This window comes from Xiphophorus maculatus, chromosome 17 (genome assembly GCF_002775205.1).
Source record: "Xiphophorus maculatus strain JP 163 A chromosome 17, X_maculatus-5.0-male, whole genome shotgun sequence".
Lineage (NCBI taxonomy): Eukaryota > Metazoa > Chordata > Actinopteri > Cyprinodontiformes > Poeciliidae > Xiphophorus > Xiphophorus maculatus.
Genome location: NC_036459.1, coordinates 15,464,077 through 15,487,243, shown reverse-complemented (window position 1 = coordinate 15,487,243; position 23,167 = coordinate 15,464,077). Strand labels below are relative to the sequence as shown.

At 40.3% G+C, this 23,167-nt stretch overlaps 2 protein-coding genes across 2 annotated transcripts; one reads left to right on the top strand and one right to left on the bottom strand.

Annotated features, from left to right (window-relative positions):
• The first annotated feature begins 25 nt into the window (after positions 1-25).
• Positions 26-7,432, top strand: psmc2 (proteasome 26S subunit, ATPase 2). Its single transcript, XM_005801176.3, has 12 exons — positions 26-205; positions 485-522; positions 628-709; positions 1,149-1,248; positions 1,962-2,093; positions 2,200-2,272; positions 2,372-2,467; positions 3,472-3,636; positions 3,722-3,809; positions 3,944-4,146; positions 4,238-4,334; positions 7,169-7,432. Exons 1-12 carry the CDS (start codon positions 136-138, stop codon positions 7,324-7,326), a joined length of 1,302 nt encoding a protein of 433 aa, XP_005801233.1. The 5' UTR covers positions 26-135; the 3' UTR covers positions 7,327-7,432.
• On the bottom strand, positions 7,287-23,139 carry slc26a5 (solute carrier family 26 member 5). The gene is made up of 18 exons (XM_023350013.1): positions 23,003-23,139; positions 22,128-22,428; positions 19,553-19,692; positions 19,238-19,348; positions 15,562-15,749; positions 15,189-15,353; positions 14,869-15,101; positions 14,624-14,771; positions 14,106-14,219; positions 13,912-13,989; positions 13,747-13,842; positions 11,007-11,113; positions 10,171-10,240; positions 9,986-10,078; positions 9,805-9,909; positions 8,772-8,978; positions 8,578-8,632; positions 7,287-8,101 (listed from the first exon to the last, which is right to left on the bottom strand). The coding sequence occupies exons 2-18, from the start codon at positions 22,283-22,285 to the stop codon at positions 7,959-7,961; spliced, it is 2,211 nt and encodes a 736-aa protein (XP_023205781.1). The 5' UTR covers positions 22,286-22,428; positions 23,003-23,139; the 3' UTR covers positions 7,287-7,958.
• Between the last annotated feature and the right edge of the window lie 28 nt (positions 23,140-23,167).

The window sequence follows — 23,167 nt, the reverse complement described above, 5'->3', positions numbered from 1 at the left end:
AGTGTCTCCAATAATACGTCCGACTTGCATTTCCGGTGGGTAGCGGAACTTAAAAGCTGCTGTGTAATTGTAGAGTTTTGCTGCAGAAGCCGTTCCATTTTTCTCTGACCAAAACACTTTATTTCTATATTAAATATGCCGGACTATTTGGGAGACGATCAAAGGAAGATTAAGGAAGAGGAAAAGGAAGACGCTCCCATCAGAGGTTTTTAATTTATACATATGTACATGTTTTTAAAATAAACAAGGAAGCGTCGGCCATAGCCTGGTTAGCCAACATTAGCTTAGCTTGTTAACAAACAACATATTTCAGGCCTCGGCTAAGATGATCGTTTTCCTCATATTGTCCTTTTTACACATTTTTCCGACTAAAGAAAATTGTAGCATTTGAAACGTATTCTGTTCCCTGTTGTCACCAAAGCAACTCGGCTAGCTGCCGAGGTCAGAATGCAAACTCATTCATGTTTTTCCTTTACCACCACAGCTCTGGATGAAGGCGACATTGCTTTGCTCAAAACATATGTAAGTATCAACAACCCGACATTTTGGTTAAGTCCGTTTTAATAAGATTTGGAGGCAATTTGGGATTGATTCCATCTGGTTTTGACTGTGTTTGTGTGTGTCTAGGGCCAAAGCACATACTCCAGACAGATCAAACAGGTGGAAGATGACATTCAGCAGCTTCTGAAAAAAATAAACGAGCTGACAGGTACGTGATGGCACCGACCTGGCATATGGAAAATAATAAATTCAAACTGTCTTTTATTGACGACAACCGACATTTACAGATATTGTATATATTTATCTGACACTGCTGAGGAAAAAAATAAACAAACACAAATTTTTACTAGAAACAAATGGCAACAAAACGAAAACCAATATCGGTTCTTAATATTTTTCCAGGTTTCATTTACCGGGCCTATACCGATGTGTAAAAAAAATGGCTAGCATCGTCTAATGCTGATGTAGGCGACAATATCGTGTATTGCCACTTGAAATGTTGCAAACATGCACAATTATTACACTTTTTGAAATTCCTCTTAGAACTCTAATACAGTGCAGGAAGAGAACTTCTGCTGGTTTTGTATAAATCCACTGGTGTTGGGTCTGAGTGGCATCATAATGTTTTTGTAATTCTTATTTGACAGGCATTAAAGAGTCAGACACAGGCCTGGCTCCTCCAGCACTCTGGGATCTGGCTGCTGACAAACAGACTCTTCAGAGTGAACAGCCACTGCAGGTTGCAAGGTAAGCTAGCAGTGCTTTAGTTTTTTTTTAATATTGTAATTTAAAGTCTTTTTTTTGTTGTTGTTTGGCATGATGAGATAAATATCATATTCACCATATGTAGTTCAGCTCTGTGTTACCATGTTAAAGCGTCAGATCTGCCTATTCCCCTCAAATACCATTTATAAATTTCCATCCATGTTGCCAAAGGCTGTTTGTTATTATAAAAGGCATCAATTTCAATTTGAATGTTTTTCATTTGTTATGAAACATACATAGACTACAAAAATGACACAAACGGTTATTTCTACTGCATCACTCAGAACTTTATGGCTCAATTTACTGTTTCTATAAAGCTTTATCCTGTCTATTCAGAGTTTGGTTGATTTTGATTTCCTTTGAGGAACCTTAATTAAAAATATTTCTAGCTTTCATGCTGTGACTGGTCTTTAATAATTTATAGTGTGTGTGTGTGTGTGTGTGAAAGAGAGCAGTCACTGTAAAACAAGGTTTTTCTGCTATTTTAAAGCAAATATGTTTTAAATTTACTTTTGCATCTTACATTAGTAACTGTGTCTGATTTCACTTCGTAACAAACTAGGCATAATAATCACAGAAAACTCAGTCTTTGTCAATTTGTTGTAACTTCCACACTAAAGAATGTTGCTGCAAGTATGCAAGAAATAAATCAAAGTGTCCCGATGGTTTCACTGTTTTCACTTTTCTTCAAATAGATGCACGAAGATCATCAACGCAGACTCCGAGGATCCCAAATACATCATCAACGTGAAACAGTTTGCCAAGTTCGTGGTGGACCTGAGTGACCAGGTGGCTCCAACCGACATCGAGGAGGGCATGAGAGTCGGGTGAGGATCTGCCTGGACGCCTCCAAGTGTCACAGGTCACCAAAAAAAAAGGGGATTTCTGTTGGAACACGCCCACTAAAATTCCCCGTCCCTCCTCTTCCTTTAGGGTCGACAGGAACAAATATCAGATTCACATTCCTCTGCCTCCAAAAATCGACCCCACTGTCACCATGATGCAGGTGGAGAACTCTCACAAATTATTTCATGAGGAAAAACACCCATTAAAAATATTTCAATTTGTTGTGATGCGATTCTGATGACTCTGTGTGCTGCTGCAGGTGGAGGAGAAGCCTGATGTGACTTACAGCGATGTGGGAGGATGTAAAGAGCAGATCGAGAAGCTGAGAGAAGTGGTTGAAACGCCGCTGCTCCATGTAAGCATTGATGACTACATTTATTAACCACTTCCTTTTCAGTAATTATGTTGCCAGAGACCTGATTAGACTTAAAAACCAAGCACATCCAATATTCTGGAGTGAGTGAGTTATTGTCTGTTAACGAATGTTCAAGTTAGACATTTTGTTAAACTGGGAACAATTAAGATTTCTTCACATCAAGAGAAAAGTTATAATAATTATTTAAAAAACCCCAAAAAGCTGGAATACATTCGTAATTATTTGGCTAAACCTGCAAATAATTTCACAATAAATGTGTGGCTCAATTACTTGGCAACAGTTTGAACTACAAATCTTTCAAATTGCAGCTGCTGGTATATATTGTTGTTATAAAGCTGTTTTTACGATTCTTCGATCACATAAATCCACATTTTTTCACGCTAATGCATAATTATGAGTTAAACACGTTGCTTTTAAGTTACTGCTAACCCCCACCTGCAGGAGGCAGCATTTCTTTCTTCGAATACGCAGCTGCCTCAGCTTTACTGATGTCAAGTTAGTCTGATATGGCGAGTAGCAAGATATTGAAGTTCTTTAAAGAATAAAAATGTTTGCATGTCCAATATGTCTGCTTGTTGTTTTGTCATTTGTTTTCTCTTCTATATGTAGATTTTGGAAGGGGCATAATAAGGAAAAAAGAATATAGCAAATATTTGTAAAGTAACACCACAGGGGGGGAAAAAAATCACAAAACAATTGTGATTAACAATATAGTAAATTTCAAATTAACTACAATGTTGTTGTTTTAGACCACAATGTGGGTCTAGTGTGTGTCTGTAGTTGAACCACAGGGACATTTTTTATTTTATTTTTAGGCTTAACATTGAGAAATTAGGTCACATTTGCGACCAAATTGGCCGCAGCCCTGTGCTTAGGTTTTTAAATTGTCTTCCTGAACCAAGAGAGCCGTAAATTTAAAGATGTTAGGTTTCGGTTTCCTTCAGCAGGTGGTGGATAACTTTTCTTGTCCTCTTTCTCATCAGCCTGAGAGGTTTGTCAACCTGGGAATCGAGCCTCCTAAAGGCGTGCTGCTGTTCGGGCCCCCCGGCACCGGGAAGACCCTGTGCGCTCGTGCCGTCGCCAACCGCACTGATGCCTGTTTCATCAGAGTCATCGGCTCCGAGCTGGTCCAGAAGTACGTCGGAGAGGTGAGCTCACTGGTCCGAAAATGAAACCGCCCGTGGCCACATGCGTCGTTCTTCGTGAAGTTTTATCGTGTTTGTTTGCCGACAGGGAGCCAGGATGGTGCGAGAGCTGTTTGAGATGGCCAGGACCAAGAAGGCCTGTCTCATCTTCTTTGATGAAATTGATGCCATTGGAGGTGAGGTGGAGTCGCATTGTTGTTCCAGTTGTTCCTTAGCAAAAGTTATCGTTAATCTTGGACCGTCCAGGTCACAGTGAGTTGTAGTCCAGGAGGTTCTGGTGAATTACCCTGTTTTTTGTGTAAACAACCAGGTGCTCGTTTTGACGATGGCGCTGGCGGCGACAACGAGGTCCAGAGGACCATGCTGGAGCTCATCAACCAGTTGGACGGCTTCGACCCCCGAGGAAACATCAAAGTTCTGATGGCCACAAACAGACCGGACACGCTGGATCCGGCCCTGATGAGGCCTGGACGTCTGGACAGGAAGATAGAGTTCAGCCTGCCTGACCTGGAGGTGACGGCCTATGACTTTATTTTCTGAAGCTGTCAGGCTGATTTTAGTTGCTCTTCCTCTCATAGAAACTAATCTTCTTTCTGTTTTTCAGGGTCGCACCCACATATTTAAGATCCACGCCCGCTCTATGAGCGTGGAGAGAGACATTCGCTTTGAGCTCTTGGCTCGCCTCTGTCCTAATAGCACCGGTAAGGCTAACGGCACAGTTAGAACTTTTCACCATATTTTTCCTTTTACACCTTCTCTTTTATTAACTTATTTAAAGGGGAATATTATCAATTTATTGAGCTGTCTGTCATGTTATAATTTTACATACTTTCTTTGCGTGTTGGAAAGAGTAGTGGCTTTTTAAAGCTATAGAGGTCCAATTTCAAGGTGTTAAATTGCAAAGTCAAAATTCTCTTAAGTCATATTTTGTATATACAGCATTTTTTATAACAACTGACGGTAACATAGTTACTTGATTGTGCTATAAAATGGCACTATGTGCCTGGGAAATAAATAATACTGTCCTTTTTAATACCAACACAGAATCACTGTGTCATGATGACTGTGCTCAGTTAAATGTAGTGTCAGTCAGTGGCCAGTAGGAGGCAATCTAATGACATGTTTCTGTTAACCGAGAACCACCTCATAAAAACTTCACTGAATTTAACTGTTTTTAGAAAACTTTCTATTTGTTCTTTATGTTGTAGTATTAAATTGGACTTTGCTACTTCATCCTTATCAAATGCTAAACTAATCAAATACAGGAATGTGGTAGCTCATGCAGCTGCGACATTGCAAACCGGTCATACTGTCATTTTGTTGGAGGGGTAGGTTTTCTTTTTCAAATATTTTGTCGTAAAGATTAATTTTTTTGTTGTGCTATTAAATTTATAGATGGTATTGTGTGTCAGGGCTCTTTGAATCACTATAATTAATTTCAGAGAGCTGGTTGATTAGTTTGTCTGGTACTCACATTAAAGGAAATCTATTGAAGAAGGATGTTCCACATTATTAAGCAGGCCACAGGTTTCAAGCAATATGGGAAAGAGAAAGGATCTCTGCTGACGAAAATCATCAGAATGTGTAGTGCCGTATGAAAACATTAGATATTTAACGAAAACTAAAGCGTTATCGTTCTGTGAAGAGACTAGTGGCTGATTCAGAACAAAGATGGGTTTGTGCAGATAAAGGCATAATGAGGAAGGTTTCTGTTAGACAAATTCATCGGATTAAGAGAGCAGCTGTTAAAATGCCCTTAAAAGCAGCAAACAGTTATTTGAAGCTGCTGGAGCCTCTGGAACCTCAAGGTGGAGGATCCTCCAGAGGCTTGCGGTGCATGAACCTACTATTGGGCCCCTAACCAGAGCTCACAAGCAGAAACGGTCACAGTGGGCCCAGCTGGACATGAAGATTAATTTTCGAACAGACTTGTTCACTGATGACTGCTGCGCAACCCTGGATGGTCCAGATGGACGCAGTAGTGGATTGGTGGTGGACGGCGACCACGTCCCAACATGGCTGTGATGTCAGCAAGAAAGTGGTGGAGTCATTTTTTGGGCTGAAATCATGGGGGGAGAGAGCTGGTCGGTCCCTTCAGAGTCCCAGAAGGTGTGAAAATGACCTCAGCAAAGTATATGGACTTTCTGATTGATCGCTGTCTTTCATGGTTCAAATCGAAGAGCCGTACCTTCAGTAGCAAAATCATCGTCATGCATGACAATGAATGCTGCAAGGAATACCACTGTGTCATTGGCTGCTGTGGGCATAAAAGGGGAGAAACTCATGGTGTGGTCACCATTTTTGTGGTTTTGATTTTAGTACATGTGACCACTTAATGCTGCACATTCAAAGAATGACCGTTTGCACTTCTTTATAATCCATAAAATGTTTAGAAAATCTGCTGTGCATAATAATTTGGAACAGTGCATTTTGAGTTTATTTTTGAAAAAAATACTGTTCTCATGGGGAGCTTTGTTCAGTAAAATTTGATTTATACTGTAATAGTTCATGACTTGAAAATTATACTGACCATCATTTGCATTGACCATTTAAGAAAATCTGAGAAAATATCACTTGCATAATCATTTGGAACACGGTTCCAATGTTGGATTTCAAATCAACCTTCTCAGATGAATGAGCAACAACAGTGCTTTTTCTTAGGCTTTTTCCATGACTCTAGTCCAATCCAGTCTGGTGTTTGACTATGCAAAGTACTGTTAGTTGGAACACAGGCAACATGTTTTCAAGGTCTGAAAACATGAGGAGCTTGAACATTGAACAGGAACATTGAACACAAAGAGGAACTGAGGAACTTGATACATTAATCAATAACTGGCTGCAGCTGCATAGCCCTGAGCGTATTGATTATTTGCTTATTACAAATCCAGGATGTGTGCAGCTACGTTCACATTATGTAGAATGGCCTCGCGTCCTTAAATATCAAATTCATTTAATGCATTTTTTCCTTAAATACATTAATAATAGATTTTTTTAAAATCGTGACAGGACTATTTAACTCTTTTTTTTTTTTTTTTTTCCTCTCAGTCAGGCAAAAGTTGAGTCGCGCGCAGATTTTTATTGACTCGAGGCAGTTGCTGCTAGCCGGCTACCGCTAATTAGCTGCGAATATTCCCTCGCATTCTGTACAAAAAGCTCGGCACTACAGTGGTAAGAACGTAGTGAAAAGTAGAAAGCTGCTAAAAAAAGAGCCACAAACAGACCCCGGAAATGTCACTGTTTTGACCCCGTGGCGAAAGCGCCCCCAGAAAACGGTCAAAGTTGTTACTTTGAAGGGAAATGCAGATGAGAAAGGAGTTGAACATGAGAATAGAGCCATAGGTGCAACCATAACAAATTTGGGGTGGAAAAGATAAGAACTGTAATTGTCAACTAAATATATATAAAATAATTAATAATGGTTTTCAATTTGGGGTACAGAACAGAAGCCAGTCTCTAATTGCATTTCGCCACCTACCTACTCTCTAGTAGCTGGTTTGTTGTAAGACCAAGAACAACACTCTAACTTCTTTGTCAGGTGCTGAGATCCGCAGCGTGTGCACAGAGGCTGGGATGTTCGCCATCAGGGCTCGCAGGAAGATTGCCACGGAGAAAGACTTCCTGGAGGCTGTGAACAAAGTCATCAAATCCTACGCCAAGTTCAGCGCCACCCCCAGATACATGACCTACAACTGAGAAAACTGTGTGTGTGTGTGTGTTTCTGATCTGGAGTTTCACCATTAAAAATGTCGAACATGTAGTCTTTTTGTTTTCAAGTAAAAATAAAGTTTATTCCAGATTTAAGTCTCTTTTTTTTATTTTGAAAAGTCATTACATTAAAATATTCCAGCACAAAAAGGTTGCAATGCAGTAACAGACATTACACAAAGTGTCAAGTTTTGATCGTCTTCAACTTAAACACGCATTGATCACAGCAACATCAGTAACCTGAGACGTTATCAGCGAGACAATGAGATGCTAACTTTCACTAACTCCACACATCAAAGTCCTCCAGAAATGATTTTTGGATTCTCGTTTGAACAAAACTCAGCAGCAAGTCTGAAGTAGCCCTGAACTACAAACGGTGTTAAAAGTGCAACTTTTGAGTACTCTGCATCTGCGGACCACTAAGAGAATGCAGAGGGATAAAGCTCAGTGTCGTACACATTTGAGATGGTCAGAACTACTGAGAATATAAAGCACATCTATCTATGCTACCAAGATTAAAAACTCATGTTCAATGTGAACCATTGCTAAGGTTGATGAGTGCACTGCTCCGACGGTGGCAGCCTGTTGGACCGGTTTGGGTTCAGGACGTGAACCTGTGATCAGGCTTCGCTTGAGGCAGCCGGTAGCCTGGAGCTGGAGCACTGACAGTGCAGGGCTGCATCGTGAACCGAGGGGAACACCACGTTTGTGGACAGTTCCTCTGAGAAAAACTGCAGCGTGTAGAGCTGGTCCAGTACGGTTCCTTCAAGAAGAATTAAGATGGATCCATCAGGGCATAGCCAAACTAAAATATTGAGGTAACTAATATTCAGCGACATTCTACATTTTCCCCACACTTTTAACACCGTGTAAAAGCGACCACACCAGCTACATTGTTTATCTGCTTATAATCCTCTCCCCCCAACTGAAACACAAACAGCAACAAGATGGAGATTACAATCTGTTTTACTTATGGGACCGATGTTGATCCTGATATATTGAGCATACCTAATCCCTGCTCCCAATAACGATCCCTGCAGAACCCCGTATCTAATAGCATCACAATCAGATGCGTCCATTTGTCTTGAGAAATTGTTGGACTGTATTCTGCAGCCATATAACTTGTATAATCCTACGTTCAAACATATTCTGATCAACAGTGCAGACTGATCTTGTTAATAATTTGAATGAATACTTTTACAAGGTGCTGTAAAAAGAGAATCCCTTGTTATTACTTACTGTTGCAGCCAGCAATGACCACCCGAACATCAACTGAAGCATATTCCTTAATGACCTGAATAAAACAGACACAGTTTGGGAGTTATCGCAACACACACAACCCCAACCAACCCCGTCCATGAAGTGATGCTTTGTCACAACAAGGCGGCGAGAAGAAAAATTGCAAATGATCCAACGCAAATAAAAGTTAAAACCTGCTTGATGGCTTTGGCTCCTACTGAATCAATAAAGTTGACGGCCGTCCAGTCCAGGATGATGGAATGAACCGAGCTGAGAGGCTCAAGGAAGACGGCCTCCTCAGAGGTCGGCTCGCCGGGTTTGTCCTCCGAGTCGCCGTTCCTTACCTCCTGCATGTCCTGGCTCTGAGGCACGACCTCCTGGGTCGCATCCTCCGTCTCATCCTTGTGCAGCCAGTCACACACAGTAAGGAAAATTTTAGTCACAAAATTGAAGCAAACTTGTAATCAGTTTAAGAATAAAACAAAACACTTTAGGTTCAAGTGAGTAGGGCTTAAACGATTAAATGCGATGAATTGATCATTCAAATAATCGGCAAGTAACTTAGTAAACGATTAATCGTTAACTGGTGGGTACAGACTCAAAAAAAAAAAAAAAAGGCCAATTGCTGAAAGAACATTATTAGATGAGCAAATAAGCCAAAACTGTACAAAAAATATAAATATTTTGACTTTAAGACAAAAAAAAAAAACAGCTCTTTGTAAATATGTTCTACCCAAAAATTCCTAAAGTGGCATAGTTTTAGCCATTTTGGCTGAAATCTGTAAAAAAAAAAAAATTTAGGCAATAAAATTTTTATTTTTATATTTTAAAAAGATATTGAATTGTTTGTTGTGTATTTGCATCTCTTAATGCATTTCTAATATTGTATATAAAAAACAGGCTGAAATAAAAAATCTGCAGATTGTGCCAATTTTATTTTTTATCTAATTAATCGGCAGACTAATGAATAACTGAAATAATCATCAGTTGCAGCCCTGCATGTGAGTCACATTCTGCAGCTTTTCATTTCAAAGTCACACAAACGCCGTTGAAGGTCAAATTCTCGACAAGCTTAAACCAGTATTTCCTTCAACAGGAATTCCACATAAACCCAGAATCTTGATTATTAGTGTCAGAATGACACATGCAGAATATGCTGTACTGGTCGTTTACACTGCCAACAAAGCCACACAAAGAGGAGCGAAACCAGATGAAGGGCCGACACACCTTTGCACAAATCTTGATTGAGGAGTTTTGTTCCTCGTTTTCCTTTTTCTTCCGTTTCCTTTTGGCTTTCCGCGCTGCCTGCAGCTCCTCGGGGTTTACGCCCGTCTGCAGAAACAATACAAAGAAGAGGTCTGTAAACTCGCCCCGAAGCTCATATTTGCACGTCATGGGACTGAATTACCTTTTCCTTGAGTTTGCTCGCATAACGGTCGCTGTTAGCAAAGTAGATTGAGGAGTTGGAGTGGAAAATCTTAATTCCCTCATATTCAGATGCCTGGCAAGAATAAACAAATTCCAAACTAAAACCAAAATATGTGGGGGGTTGGAAGCTTGTGTCAGCATAACCTCTCCTCCACGAAAACTAACCTCTTCATATGTATTCACATCATAATACAGTCCTGTGTTTGTTACGTGACCCAGGATGGTACTTTTGGGGCTAGAAGACAAGAAAAACACTTGTGAAGAGCAAAAGCACTGGCTTTTACACACGTCTTCATGTCAAACGAGTAGAACTACAAACTCACCAACTCAGATTTAAGACTTTGTAAGACCTTCTTAAGAGGACTATGACTAAAATTTAAGACCTAACTCATGACAGAGACGTACGAAAGAATTTCAAAAGACCCAACTCTCTCACTGGCTAGCCATATTCTACCTGCTAATGGCTTATTTGTTTTCTTGCTAGCTAGCAAGCAAGTATTAGCATCTTGTTACCAGTAGATACCTAATACAGTGAGTGACTCACGACTCAAACTTTTGCCTGACATAAAAAACCTACATAGAATATGAGATTAGGTAGTGCTGCTGCAACTAAATGCAAGACCTGTGACTAACATACTACGGACTAACTTAAACTAGCCTTAAATTGAATACCTTAGGGGCAACTTAAGGCATTTTAGTTAGCTTTAAATGCAAGTTGAGACTAACTTACATTTTATTTCATAAATTTAAGACATTCTCCTTCAATTTGAGACAGTTTACGATTTTTAAATCAAGCACAGACACACTGAAACCTAAACATAATTAAAAAGTTGTAATTAGTTGTAATGGGTTTCAGGCCCAAACCAAACTTCTCCAACAAAATTAGTACAAACCCTCTGTACAAAATTATGATTATGCCATGATGACATAACCTGCACTCGTAATTTAATCCGCACAATGACATTAAAATATATATAAATTAAAAAGCCAGTGAGCTGTACCTCTGTGTCCTGTAGATGACGGTTATTATGGCGAAGGCGATGGCTGCCAGGAGGCCGTAATCCAGACCCAACAGCACAGACGCCGCGAAGGACACCAGCCAAATGGCCTGAGGGGGGGAAAAAGTATATTGCATAACTAAAGCTGGGAAAAGATCTAAAGAAACTCTCTGTCTGCTTCTTGTCAAAAAGAAACTAGAAACTGTAATCGAGCACCTTGTGTTTCCCATTACAGGTTCATCTTGATAATTGAGAACACCATTAGAAAAGTAATTTATGTCTGTAATTCAGTTCAAAAAGTGGCTCTTGTAGAGAAAAATATAAACCTAATGGAAATTTTTATTAATGCCTATAAATCAAAAATTAAAGGGAAAATTATTTCACTTATCTATAAAAACCTAATAGATCTCAAAAACAATTCAACCCAAAGCAAGATGGGAGAGAGAGGGCAATTGAACAATAACAGAAGAGGAATGGGCAATAATGTGGAGATGCCAATGGACATATAATAAATCTCTACAATGGCAAGAATTTGGATGGAAAAAGCTGGTAAGATTCTTTATCACACCTGCTCAGAAACGCCACTATGATGGAAATCCTCCTGCATGTTGGAGAAAATGTAGAACGTAAAACGTAAACCATTATTGTGTCTTCTGGGACTGCCCAGTTATAAAAGATTACTGGAAAGAGATAAATAGTGCCTTGCAATATATTTTCAAGCAGAACATTCCTTTGGAAATCAAGCTTATGTATTTTGGCATAATTCCTCAAGAAGCTTCAAAAAGAAATACATATCTGATGACTATTTTATTAACAGCAAGTAAGAGAAACATTACAAGAAAATGGTTATCACAAGACAAACTGACTTCAGACGACTGGGTCGACGTAACATTTAACATGAATAAAATGGAAAAAATAACAGCCTCTCTCAATCACAAGACTGAACAATTCTGTCAGTGGTGGCAGATTTGGGTAGATTATGTAAAACTTAAAAGATCTGATTTAATTTTTAGAGACCAAACTTGATTAAATCTCCTTGACAATCCAGTCTCCTATGATAGCCATACTTCATAATTTATATTATGTTTTTTGTTGGTGTATTTTTTTTGTGGTTTGCTTTTTACATTTCTAACTTTTTTTTTCCTTTTCTGTGGTTTCTTCTTTTACACTCTCTTTACTCCTTGCTTTACAATCTTTCTCAGGGAAGTGAAGTTGCATTTTTGTTTTGACTGTTATAATGCAACGGTCTACTTGTCCATCTCATTTCAAATGTTGAAGTTAGTCTTGTGATGTAGAGGCCTAAGGTCGTGTAAATGGTACTTTCTTGAAAATCAATAAAGATGAAATAAAAAAAGAACACCAAAAAAACCCAAAAAGTGGCTCTTGTTAAAGATGCATCAAGTGTTTGCTTTAACTTTCATGATTATTGTTTACAGCTAAACAAAATCCAAATTGCAAATTGCAGGACAACTGTCAAGTCAAAGTAATTTCCACTACTTCACTACTCCTCTCCAGTAGAATATGACTTATTCTCGTCATAACGTCGTAAAACAGTTTTCTTAATAAATACACTAGTCAGGCTTATTCCAGACTTCCTGACAGCACAGATTGGGTCGCAGCACTCTTATTTATAACGGTGTGACCAATAATTGGTTTTGAACAAGATGATTATATTAAGTTTATTGGTGTCTCTGAAAGACCTCCAAGCAGTCTGCCAAAGCTGGTGTTGGAAAATTGAGCCGTGATGAGCTCCATAATTGACATGATCACGATCAGTGTCCTTCCATCTGTGCTGAAAAAGGGGAAAGAAACGTCCATCCGAACAGGAATTATTAGGAACGGTTAGAGTGGAGATATGTTGTCATGGAAACAAATACAAAGACGAAGTGCTCCCAGCACTTTGTGGGCCATTTTCAAACACAAAGTAACAGCGGCTGTGTGTCTAGCACGAAAGGAGAACAACAGAAGGGACGTTATCTTTTCCACTCTCAAAGTGAACCGATCCTTTATCGCACATAAAAGTCAAATTGTGCGTCTGTACTGCAGCTAGGCCTCGCCCTACATGGATACGAAAACTAAAACCAGAGGATATAAACGAGGAAGAACTGCCTCAGACTCATGTCAACCTGCTAAAAAATGCCTCAATCAATCAATCAATCAATCAATCAATCAATCAAATTTTATTTGTATAGCACATTTCAGCAGCAAGGCATTTCAAAGTGCTTTACATCATATCAAACACAGAAACACAATGCAACAATCAAAACATGACATTAAGTCAAGGTTCCATCAATAAATTTGTAATTGATTACGTTTCAAATACAATCCTAAACAGGTGGGTTTTTGGTCGAGTTTGCATCCATAGAAGGTTTACCTGTTACACTCCTACTGTGTTATATGGAACAAAATACCTGTTGCTATTTTTATTCCCACTCACGCTCACAATCATGCAGTTTAAAACGATGTAGACAGCATTTTAATGGGCTTCTGGCACAAAGCTCTGTACATCTCTTTCAAGGAATTTCGAGCAGGGACTTGTGCAATTCATGGTACCTGTTAGTGTCTAGAATTTACAGGGTTTGTGTTGCGTGCAGTGACCTTCAGTCACTCGCCGTTTTTCTTCCTGCCCGGGGCTCCGTACACCTCTCACGGAATTTCGTTCAGGGACTCCACTGTCCCTCTAGTCAGCTGCGCTGATTTAAAAACTACAATTATTTTATTTGAAAGCAACTTAAAAGCTCACCAGTTCAATCTTGCTGGTCCTCCACAGAGGGGGAATATCTCGGAACTGCTTGAACATCCCCACCAGGTTGACTGTGATGATAGCTGCCAGTGCGGTCTGAAAAAAAAAATCAGTCATTCGGCTCAGACACCCGTCAAGGTAACCGCCTGTAACGACTTCACCTACCTGAGGGAGCGGCTCGAAGACAAAACCAATGGCCAATACGACCAGCAGCACCACGAGAGAAGACAGCAGTCCTGCGATCTGAGCGAAAACACAGAAAAAGCTTTGTGAGCGTTATCTGTTGCACTTCTAATGGATTTATGGCACCAATATAGCTCAGATAACCTTAAGGCTCCTGTGGGAGCGTTTCATCTCACCTGTGTCTTTCCTCCTGTGCTCTCCTGCACCAAACTCCTGGACATTGAACAGGTGATGGCAAAGGTGTGGAAGAAGGAGCTCAAGAAGTTGCAGAGGCCGAGAGCGATCAGTTCCTGATAGAAGACGGGGAAAACAGAAGGCGAATCGGCAGTCAGATTTTAAACGGTTATTTGTTCGATGTCAGGACTGGAGATTGTTAAGCACCGACTATAATAACACTTCAGAGTGGTAATCTAAAAGGAGAGTGGTTTGTACCTGGGTACTTTTTAAAAATGAATTTTGGATATTTTAAGGCCTTAACTAGATATACAAATTTAAGACTTTTTAAGGATGTGCGGACACTCTGTCATGTAATTTATTTTCAGGTAAGCTTGACTTAGGTTTTCATGACCTAGACATAATAATCAAGATTAACTGAATTAAACACTTGAAATATATCACTGTGTGCAATGCACACACACAAAGTTGAAAATCCAAAGTATTATGATCCAAAATGGGTTCGTCACCCTCTCCTCACTTGGTTGCCGTCCACGCTGTAACCATGCTTCAAGGCAAAGGTCTTAGAAAGAGAGATGGTCATGGAGAATCCTACAATTGCTACAGCAATCGCATCCGGGATCAAATTTAGCGCCAGGGAGAAATCTGGGACAGCAGGAGCGCGGAGCCTGACAAAACAAGCAAACTCTCACAGTACATCCTACCCGGTGTGTAAATATTTGTGAGCTGAGATGTTATGACAGTTCCATTTGAAATCTAGCTTACCCTGATGGTATTTGCCCGACAATAGACACATTGTGGCTTTTAAGGGGTATTCCGTAAGAGACCCCGGTGGACAAAATAACCACGATGATCTCTCCAGGAATGGGAACGGGCAGCTTCTTCTTGAAGTGCTCGTTGAGGACTTTGATCCCGTACAGAAACACGGTGCAAGTAAGGCCCAGGAGGAGACTGGGAATGTTTGTCTCTGTGATTTTACTCAATACCGCATGAACGCTCTGCAGGAACAGAAAAGAGCGACAATGCAGCAAGACATGCACACCTAGTTAATCGAACGGAAGACACGTTTTTCCTGTCAGACTCACATAAACAGCAGAGAGGGGCCCGGAGAAACGCGCCGTTTTCACTCCAAGTAAGTACTTCAGCTGGGAGATGACGACGTGCACGGCAGCTGCTGTGGTAAAGCCTCGCACCAGAGGCTCTGTGAGGTAGATGGCCACAAAGCCAAACCTGAGAAGACCCAATACAAACTGGAGGAAAAAGGGAAACAAATCAAGAGGCAGAAAGGAAAGGCTGTGTTTGAAATAAAAACATTCACGTCAAGGTGATGCGTCCAGAACGATTGAGCCTGCTGCTTTGGGTAAGCACGCGATTTTCGAGCGTGGGAAAAACATTTCTCTCCCTAAACAACAGAACCCCCCCCTTCCCCTCCTTCTGACGAGTTCTCGCCTGACTGACCTGGATGATTCCCACCATGGTGGTGAGCACAACAGCCACCTGGACTCTCCTGGCATCGATGGGACTGAGATTGAGATCCTTGTCGACCGAAGACGAATTGGAGACATTAGCGGGGCCAATAAACATGTTGTCAGGAACTTCCCTCACTACAGCGCCACCAATCATCAGGCTTACGACTGCAAAGGTGCCTGCAGGTCAGAAATGCAACACTTTAATAAAAGGTATCTTCTGTAATTCATCCTCAAGACATCTTAATGTCTTGTTACTTGAACCAGACTGTGGTAGTTTGAGCTGAGCGTCCTGCAGAGAGGAACCAAGCTGTGTGGAAAGGCCACAAGCCGTGTTGAGGACCAGTTTTAATTTAAACAAGGAGAAACATTTACCAAAGGGAACAACAAGGTGAGGTCTTCAGACGCTGAAAGGATAAATTAGCCTCAAATGGAACAAAGACGTGCAGAATACGTTACCCAAATGCTACAAAAGCCTTAGCACACTCAGTCAAGTTTATTTGTATCACACATTTTACTGCACAGAGAGGTAAAGTTCTCAATATGGTGATGAATCAACAAAGTGGGAGTGGCTTATGAACAAAAGTACAAATATGACCTTTGAACTTTCAATAAAAACAACATGTTCGTCCTTATAAGCTAACATTTGGGGACACGTGCTTTGAATTAACTGCAACATTTGATAACCTGCAACTTACTGCATGGGTTATGTTTATGTTAGTCTTCTCACAGGAGAAAAGGTCATTTAAAACAGCTGGAGTTGCATCTGGCGCAATAAAACTGGAGGTGTAAGCAAATAACTTAAATTTGGAGTTTTTGTGCTATAAATTGTCAGATCTACAAGTACCATACTTTACCAGTAACCAATAATAATGTGTAAATAAACTCTTATTTACACTTTCAAAGAGCTGACATTCTGTTTTCGACTTTATTTGCCTGTGTTATAAATAGTACAATTTTGAAATGGTTTTTAATTACTGCTCTGTTTAACCAAGTCAACTTTTTAAGCTAATAAGCAGCAGTTTATACAGTCTAGCCATATCCGTACTGTTGGGATTCTTTAAGAGATGCGTGTGTGAAAATGGCAAACCTGCCTCACGGCACCGGTTTTTCCAGGTTTGAACACGTGGCCACCGTTATTCCAAGCCTCGTCCTTAAAAGGTTATAGTGAAGCATTTTAGAGACGGAGTCCTCCACGCTTTCTTCGCAGGATAAAATCGTTTCGAAAATGCTCTTTCACATGTTTGACAAGTCGGGTGTTTGGGAGGGCTGAGCTGTATCCTGTTGTCTGCTGGGGAAGAACAGGAAGCATCTGGGCAAATTCATCTGCAGGGCTGGTTTGGTCGTAGTGAGGAGCCTGGACTGTCGTTTGATAGGCTCTGCTGGAGGAAGGCACAGAGCGACCCAACCCGAAACACTCACCTACGTCACCCTAGGTCATTTCTGTACAACGAATCTGCATGTATAACCTAAGAAAAAAAAATTGTTTTTTCTACCAGGTTACATGATAGCCTGATTCTAAAAGCAATTATTGATGTTTTTCTGTGTGATAAAGGCAGCTATGATGTCTAAAAACAATTATTATGATATTATTGAGAAAATAATATGGAGCGTTACTCCATCCTGGCTGGGCGACAGAGCAGCCGTAGCCAAAAGCCATTACTAGGCTGCAGGACTGAGTGCTTCATGATTCAATTTGCTTTGGCTGACTGTATATTGAGATACATTCTATTTTACATACTTTATTTGATCTAAGTACACTTTTAATTGTATTTTATGTTACTTGGTCAAAATAATTTCCTTGTGGGATTGCCAAAAATGGCAACTCTGCATCTGTAGGATGTAAATTAATACCAATTTTTATTTTTAAACAAATAATAATTTGCTTAAAACTCAAAAATAAGTTGATGTTGGTACGTCTCTTTCGTATTTACATAAAATTCTAATAGACTGAAATTTGAGAATATAGAATAGAAGAGCGAGATATTGTTTAATCCCTATGGGGAAATTGCTTATTTATTGACACACTACGGCATCCAAAGTGCTGCATATTAGTAAGTACAAATATATACCATAAGCAATATATTTATATGAAAAATATATATACAGTACAGACCAAAAGATTGGACACAAAGTTGTGTCCAAACTTTTGGTCTGTACTATACATAAGTGTGATAATGTAAGTAATTTAAATATGATCCAAAGAAGGAAAAAAACAAGCATGTGCATGGAAATATATTAATCTATAAATGAGTCGAGAGTAAATTATGGCAAAATGAGGAAAAATATGAATATGAATAATAGTGTGCAGCACTGATTAAGACCTTCACAACTGTGAAAGTGTCCAAAAGGTTTTGCACAGAAAGATTATGCAAAAATGTCCTTTCCTTATCACCAGCCCAGTCTGTTATCAGCGCCGACGTTCACACAGACCCAAACAGTCGCGAACGTGCTTCACCTCAGCTGCACTTCTTTTCATGCCTGGAGCTGCACGGCCTTTCCAACGCCAGCTAATGGGGTTAAACTAACACAACTTTAGCCGGGGCCCAGCTCTCGGAGAGCTGCCCAGTCATTCCCCTCTCGACGTCTTCCAGATTTAGAGGTATCGTTACGACCGCGTCCTGCTGCTCATCGGCGGGAAACTTTGGGCAGGCGCCATTTCACAGCGAGGTCGCTCGCCTCCTGTTGTGAATTCACAGCAGCGTTACAGTCAACTTGTTTCACTCAAAACAAGGTTACTGCCCTCATTCGTCAACAGACATGGTGAGACGACTCTGTGCCACTTTGCACCGACAGGAAGAAGAGACAAGTGGCACGTTGTGGTCAATGAGATACAATAGCGCCGGTTACATCATCTGTGGGTACAACAGTTGCGGTGGAACAGAAACATTTCTTCCTCACACAAGACTCTCTTTTCTAAGAACTATGTCACCAAAGATGAAGTCCAGTTAACTGCTACACCTGAGAAAGCTTTATTGTTGTTGAAATGGTAAACGTAAAGAGGGGAAATGGATGGTGAGATATTGTCTTGTCCTTATTTAGATTTAATACAAGCTGATAAATGCACATGACGACATAGTCAAGATTCTACTTTCCTAATGGGAGCATGCTAACAATTGTACTTGGGAGTGTTTTAAGCAAAGTATGAAAATTCATTTTTAAGTTTTGCATAAACCAAAAAACTACACATAAATTGCCTCATGGTAACCTGTCCGGTTTTACTTCAATGGAAAAAACGACGTCGTCTCCAAAACAGACTGCACAGAAGTGAATTTAAGTTGCAGATTCTGTTAATGCATCTATAAGTAAAAGTTAAAACAACAATTTTTTTAAATGCAGCAGAAATTAGATCATGTCCTCAAAAATTTAAAATTGTTGGAGGTAAGCTGAAAAAACTAAAAATGAATGTCAAATTGGAAAACATGGGGTAAAGTTCCGCTTTTAGAAATTAATTGGTGCATTTTAAGCATTTGCATGGAGGTCAGGTTTTGCAAACTGTCGCAATCCAAACTAAAAACGGTGCTAATGTCATTTTATTCAATTTGTCACAGGTCCAAGAAGGTTCTAAGCACCAGTGAAAAAAATGCATGACTGTGTTGAGCTTTGTATTTTGCAACGCAGCTCGGATTCATGACTCAGCAGGAAAGGCTCCACGTAAGACATCTTACCGATGGACACATGCCTGGACGTGCCAAAGAAGATGTACAGCAGAACGGGGTAGAACGAGGAGTAAAGGCCATAAACTGGAGGCACCGCGGCGAGGAGAGCGTAGGCCAGACCTGCGGAACAGAGAGAAAAATCAGAGACCAGGAAGCCAAGCGATTGCTTCACAGCGTCAAACCCACAGAGAGTGAAAAAACAAAGACAGCGTGGAGTCAAAAACAAAAACCCTCGAGTGTTCTGCAGCTGGGGTTTTCACACCCAAACAGCTCCAGATGTCTAACGTATAAAATGTGGCGCTCGGCGAACCGCAGGGTACTGACCTTGCGGGAGCTGCACCACTCCGGTACTGAGGCCAGAGATCACGTCGGACAAAAGGTACTGCTTCACTGGGTAGGACGGCAGCCATGTCAGGATGGGCAGGAAACTCAGAGCTACTGCTTTGGCCTTCTGAGACGAACACCTGCAACACAAGACATGCATTCATGCTTCAAAAAAAGATCCGATTGAGACCAGACTGAAGCTTTTTGTCATCCACTCTTTGGGGGAAACAGAGAAAGACACAAAAGAAACAAACTGTCGTGCAAATGGAACTAGTTTTAATTTATAATTTATCATTGATTTAGTACTCATACTGACAGGCTTAAAGCAAAAAGACCTCAAAAAGCATCACATCGAGTCACAATCTGAAGAATCAAGAACCAACGCCATGAACATCTCCTCAAAATTGACTAAAATATTTAACAAAATCAGTTCAAGAGGACATCAGCAACTTTTCTAAGAAAGTACAAAAGAACCCGGAATTAGAGGTCAGAGTTCATTGGACAACAATAAGGACGAGAGACTCGGCAAAAATGGCTCCATAAGAAAGTTCCAAGTGCAAAATCAGTGCAAAGACCCGTTTCACTTCTGCCAAAAAAAACATCCCAGCGATCCCCGAGACATCGGGTCAGATATTCTGTAGACTGACCAGGCAAAAGAGAAACTTTTTGTCTGTGCCCAGATCTTGCTTGAACCCCGTTACTCTGTGGCTGAATTTAAATAAACCTGCCAAAAAGAGTAGTCCAAAACTCCTCCACTGGGACCCACTGGAAGTTATCTCAAACACTAGACAGCAGTTGTTGTTGTCAGAAGTGGAACAAGCAGTTATTAAGTTTAGTAATTACGTTCTCCCCACAGCTCCATATCTGTTTGCATAGCTAGTTTCCAGTAAATAATTTGAATAATAACAATCATTTACAAACTGTCACAGAGAAAATACGTTTACATAGCACTGTACGTACATCCTCTACAACTATCACACTCTGCACATCGTCGTTTACGTTCACCTACTTAAAGCTAACTTAAATCTAAAAAACAAAAAGCCATTCATTCTGACTTTGAAATAATGAGCATTATACGCATAAGTAAAAAAAGAAAAACAACAGAATGACCTTTGAAGAACCAACAGATTAGTTTGTGGCTACACACCAACCACAAACCGAACCACTTGGTAAACAAACGACTGCTCTCTCTTCCTCTCATTTTTTTAGCACATATATAAAGCTGGCAATATTAGAACTACACGCTTGCAGCCCTGCACAGTTGGAAATAGCAGCTCATCGACATTTCACAAAAACACACATGGCATTCCATTCACCTGAAAGCACTATTGGTTTATTTGCAGACTGTTCCTTCTGTCAATAGTGTGGCCTGACTTTTTATGTGGCTAAACATCTTTTTCCAACGTTACACCAACACGTGTAACGTTAGTAATGAAGCAAACTGGTTACGTAACCAATTTCCACTCTTTGTGTCCAGAGACACGGAGAAAAGGAGGAGCAAGATCAGTCTAATTGACGTTTCACCTGCTTGGAACATTTTGCAGCAGAATTCTCAAGTTGTCCAGCTTGGTTTTACTGGGGCATTTTAAGAGCTTGTATAAGCGTCTGCAAAAATCTCTGTCATTGTTGAACACAATAAAATCTCATCCTGCTTTTGACGATTGAATCTGCCCCAGCATGATGCGCTGATACGCATCTTGGAACCTTCTGATGTTTTCGTTTTTTGTTTGTTTCTTTTGCAACAACTTGTCCTCATCTCTAGAAGATAAGACTTCGTCTCAATGGGACTCACCTGGATGAAATTAACGTTATGAATTTTTAAAAATATATATCTAGATACACTTGGGATGATTCAGCTGGTTTACATGCAGATCAGAATCAAAATCAATAAAAACAGAGTTTAATTTAAAAAATATTTCTTAGAACATGTTTATTGTGCGTGTGAAAGAGTTTAGTTCTTCCACTTTGTGTCTCAGATCAAATACATTTTAATATTGGAAGGTTTATAAGAATGAACAGCCTGCTTGCAGACTTGAAACAGAATCAGACTTGGAATGGGACACTCCAAACTCTTTATTTAATCTTTCTGAGCCACTCAGCAGTGGGCTTGCTTGCCGGTGTGGAAATTTCATCGTTGTCCCGCTGGAAAACCCAAAATGTGTTTGAATTTAAGGTGACAAAGTGACAGCAATGTCCTCTGAGAGGGAATTAAATCGTCACACGGGGCCAAGTTGGTTCAGAAATATATTTTCATTTAACAAATAATCATTTTTTAAAAATCTGCATTTTAGACACTGCTATTTGTATTTTCTCTGGATATTTAATGCTTAAGTTGGAAATGTTTAAGAGTTAAAAGCAAAAAGAGAAAAAAATCTGTAAGTAAACAACTGCTTTTACACTGTACTTATTGTTTTTGATTAAATATATGAACCTTTCCATAAAGACATGTCTTAAAAATGCTCAATTATCAAAAGAAATTAAATACAAAAGATTTACAACACCGCTGCAATCGTTGGTATTAAGTCCTGGGATAAGACTGCTGGTTGAAAATCACATTTTGAGAGGCTGGACTCACTTGAACTTGTCAGCGAGTTTTTGACGGAAGGAGGTGGAGTTCTGTTTGCGATGGAGGAGCTGAGTCCTGAGGAACTCCTCATCATAGACGGGACGCTCTACCCGGAGCATCAGCCTGGAGCCTGCATCCTCAGGAGCCGACGCCTCTTCAGGCTCCATGCGAAGGGAAGGGCCGGCTTATACAGCACAGAGGAAGTCACTGTTCTGTTTTATTATCATTTGTTTTTAACTATCCAGTTTGTCCCTCTCTGTCATCGCTCTGAACTGGAAGCTCACCATTCCTTTAACTGGGATATTCAGTTCTGAAAGTCAACATGACAAGATAAAAATTAGAAGGAGTGGCCAATAAAAGTTAGGCTCCCTGAGCCGCGCAGATATGACAGATGTATGTCCAGTGTGTTAGCAAAGCAACAGTAGTGGGAAATCTGACAGGTTTAATATTAGTAGATGGGCGAGGCTATGATGTAAGAAAAAAAGGAGGGGAAAGAGAGTAATATGTTGTGATTCTACCAGGTTTCCAGACATGTTAAACGTCCGTTAGAAGAGTTTTTTATTTACTTTACAGTTTATACTTTTTACTGCATATGACGACAGAGCCGACTTGTTGTTTTGTGTTTGTTCGCGCCAACAACTAATAGCCTGGAACTTATTCACATTTTCCCTCAGTTATTATTGTTTTTAAAGCTCACCGTCACGTCACTGACGGGACTCATATGCGAGTAATTCTAAACAATTTCGCCACGTTGATAGTCGCGCTTACAGGTGTGGACATGACCTCGGCTGTACTAGCTCCTACCCGTCAGGGAGAGGAAAAGAAAAGAGTTTACTTCCACATTTCAGCTAACATGAAGATGCTACGGAAGGCTGGGTTCTTACCTCCGTCTTCCTCCTGTGGGGATGCTACCGGCGGAAGGAGAACAGTCTCTGAAGTGACCTCTGCGGTTATACATTAACTAGACGAACGTTCTTCCTTGACTGTAGGCGACTGACTGCTACTACTCACGATTAGCCAGAGATAGGGAACTCTTGACAGAGGAGTTA

Excerpts from the sequence above, each read along its gene's own strand:
- psmc2 (XM_005801176.3), top strand. The coding sequence starts at position 136 with ATGCCGGACTATTTGGGAGACGATCAAAGGAAGATTAAGGAAGAGGAA. Across the intron at positions 523-627 it reads TTGCTTTGCTCAAAACATAT|GGCCAAAGCACATACTCCAG; the intron begins GTAAGTATCAAC and ends GTGTGTGTCTAG. Across the intron at positions 4,335-7,168 it reads CCTCTGTCCTAATAGCACCG|GTGCTGAGATCCGCAGCGTG; the intron begins GTAAGGCTAACG and ends CTTCTTTGTCAG.
- slc26a5 (XM_023350013.1), bottom strand. The coding sequence starts at position 22,285 with ATGGAGCCTGAAGAGGCGTCGGCTCCTGAGGATGCAGGCTCCAGGCTG. Across the intron at positions 9,910-9,985 it reads CGAGCAAACTCAAGGAAAAG|ACGGGCGTAAACCCCGAGGA; the intron begins GTAATTCAGTCC and ends TTGTTTCTGCAG. Across the intron at positions 8,633-8,771 it reads GAGCCAAAGCCATCAAGCAG|GTCATTAAGGAATATGCTTC; the intron begins GTTTTAACTTTT and ends TGTTTTATTCAG.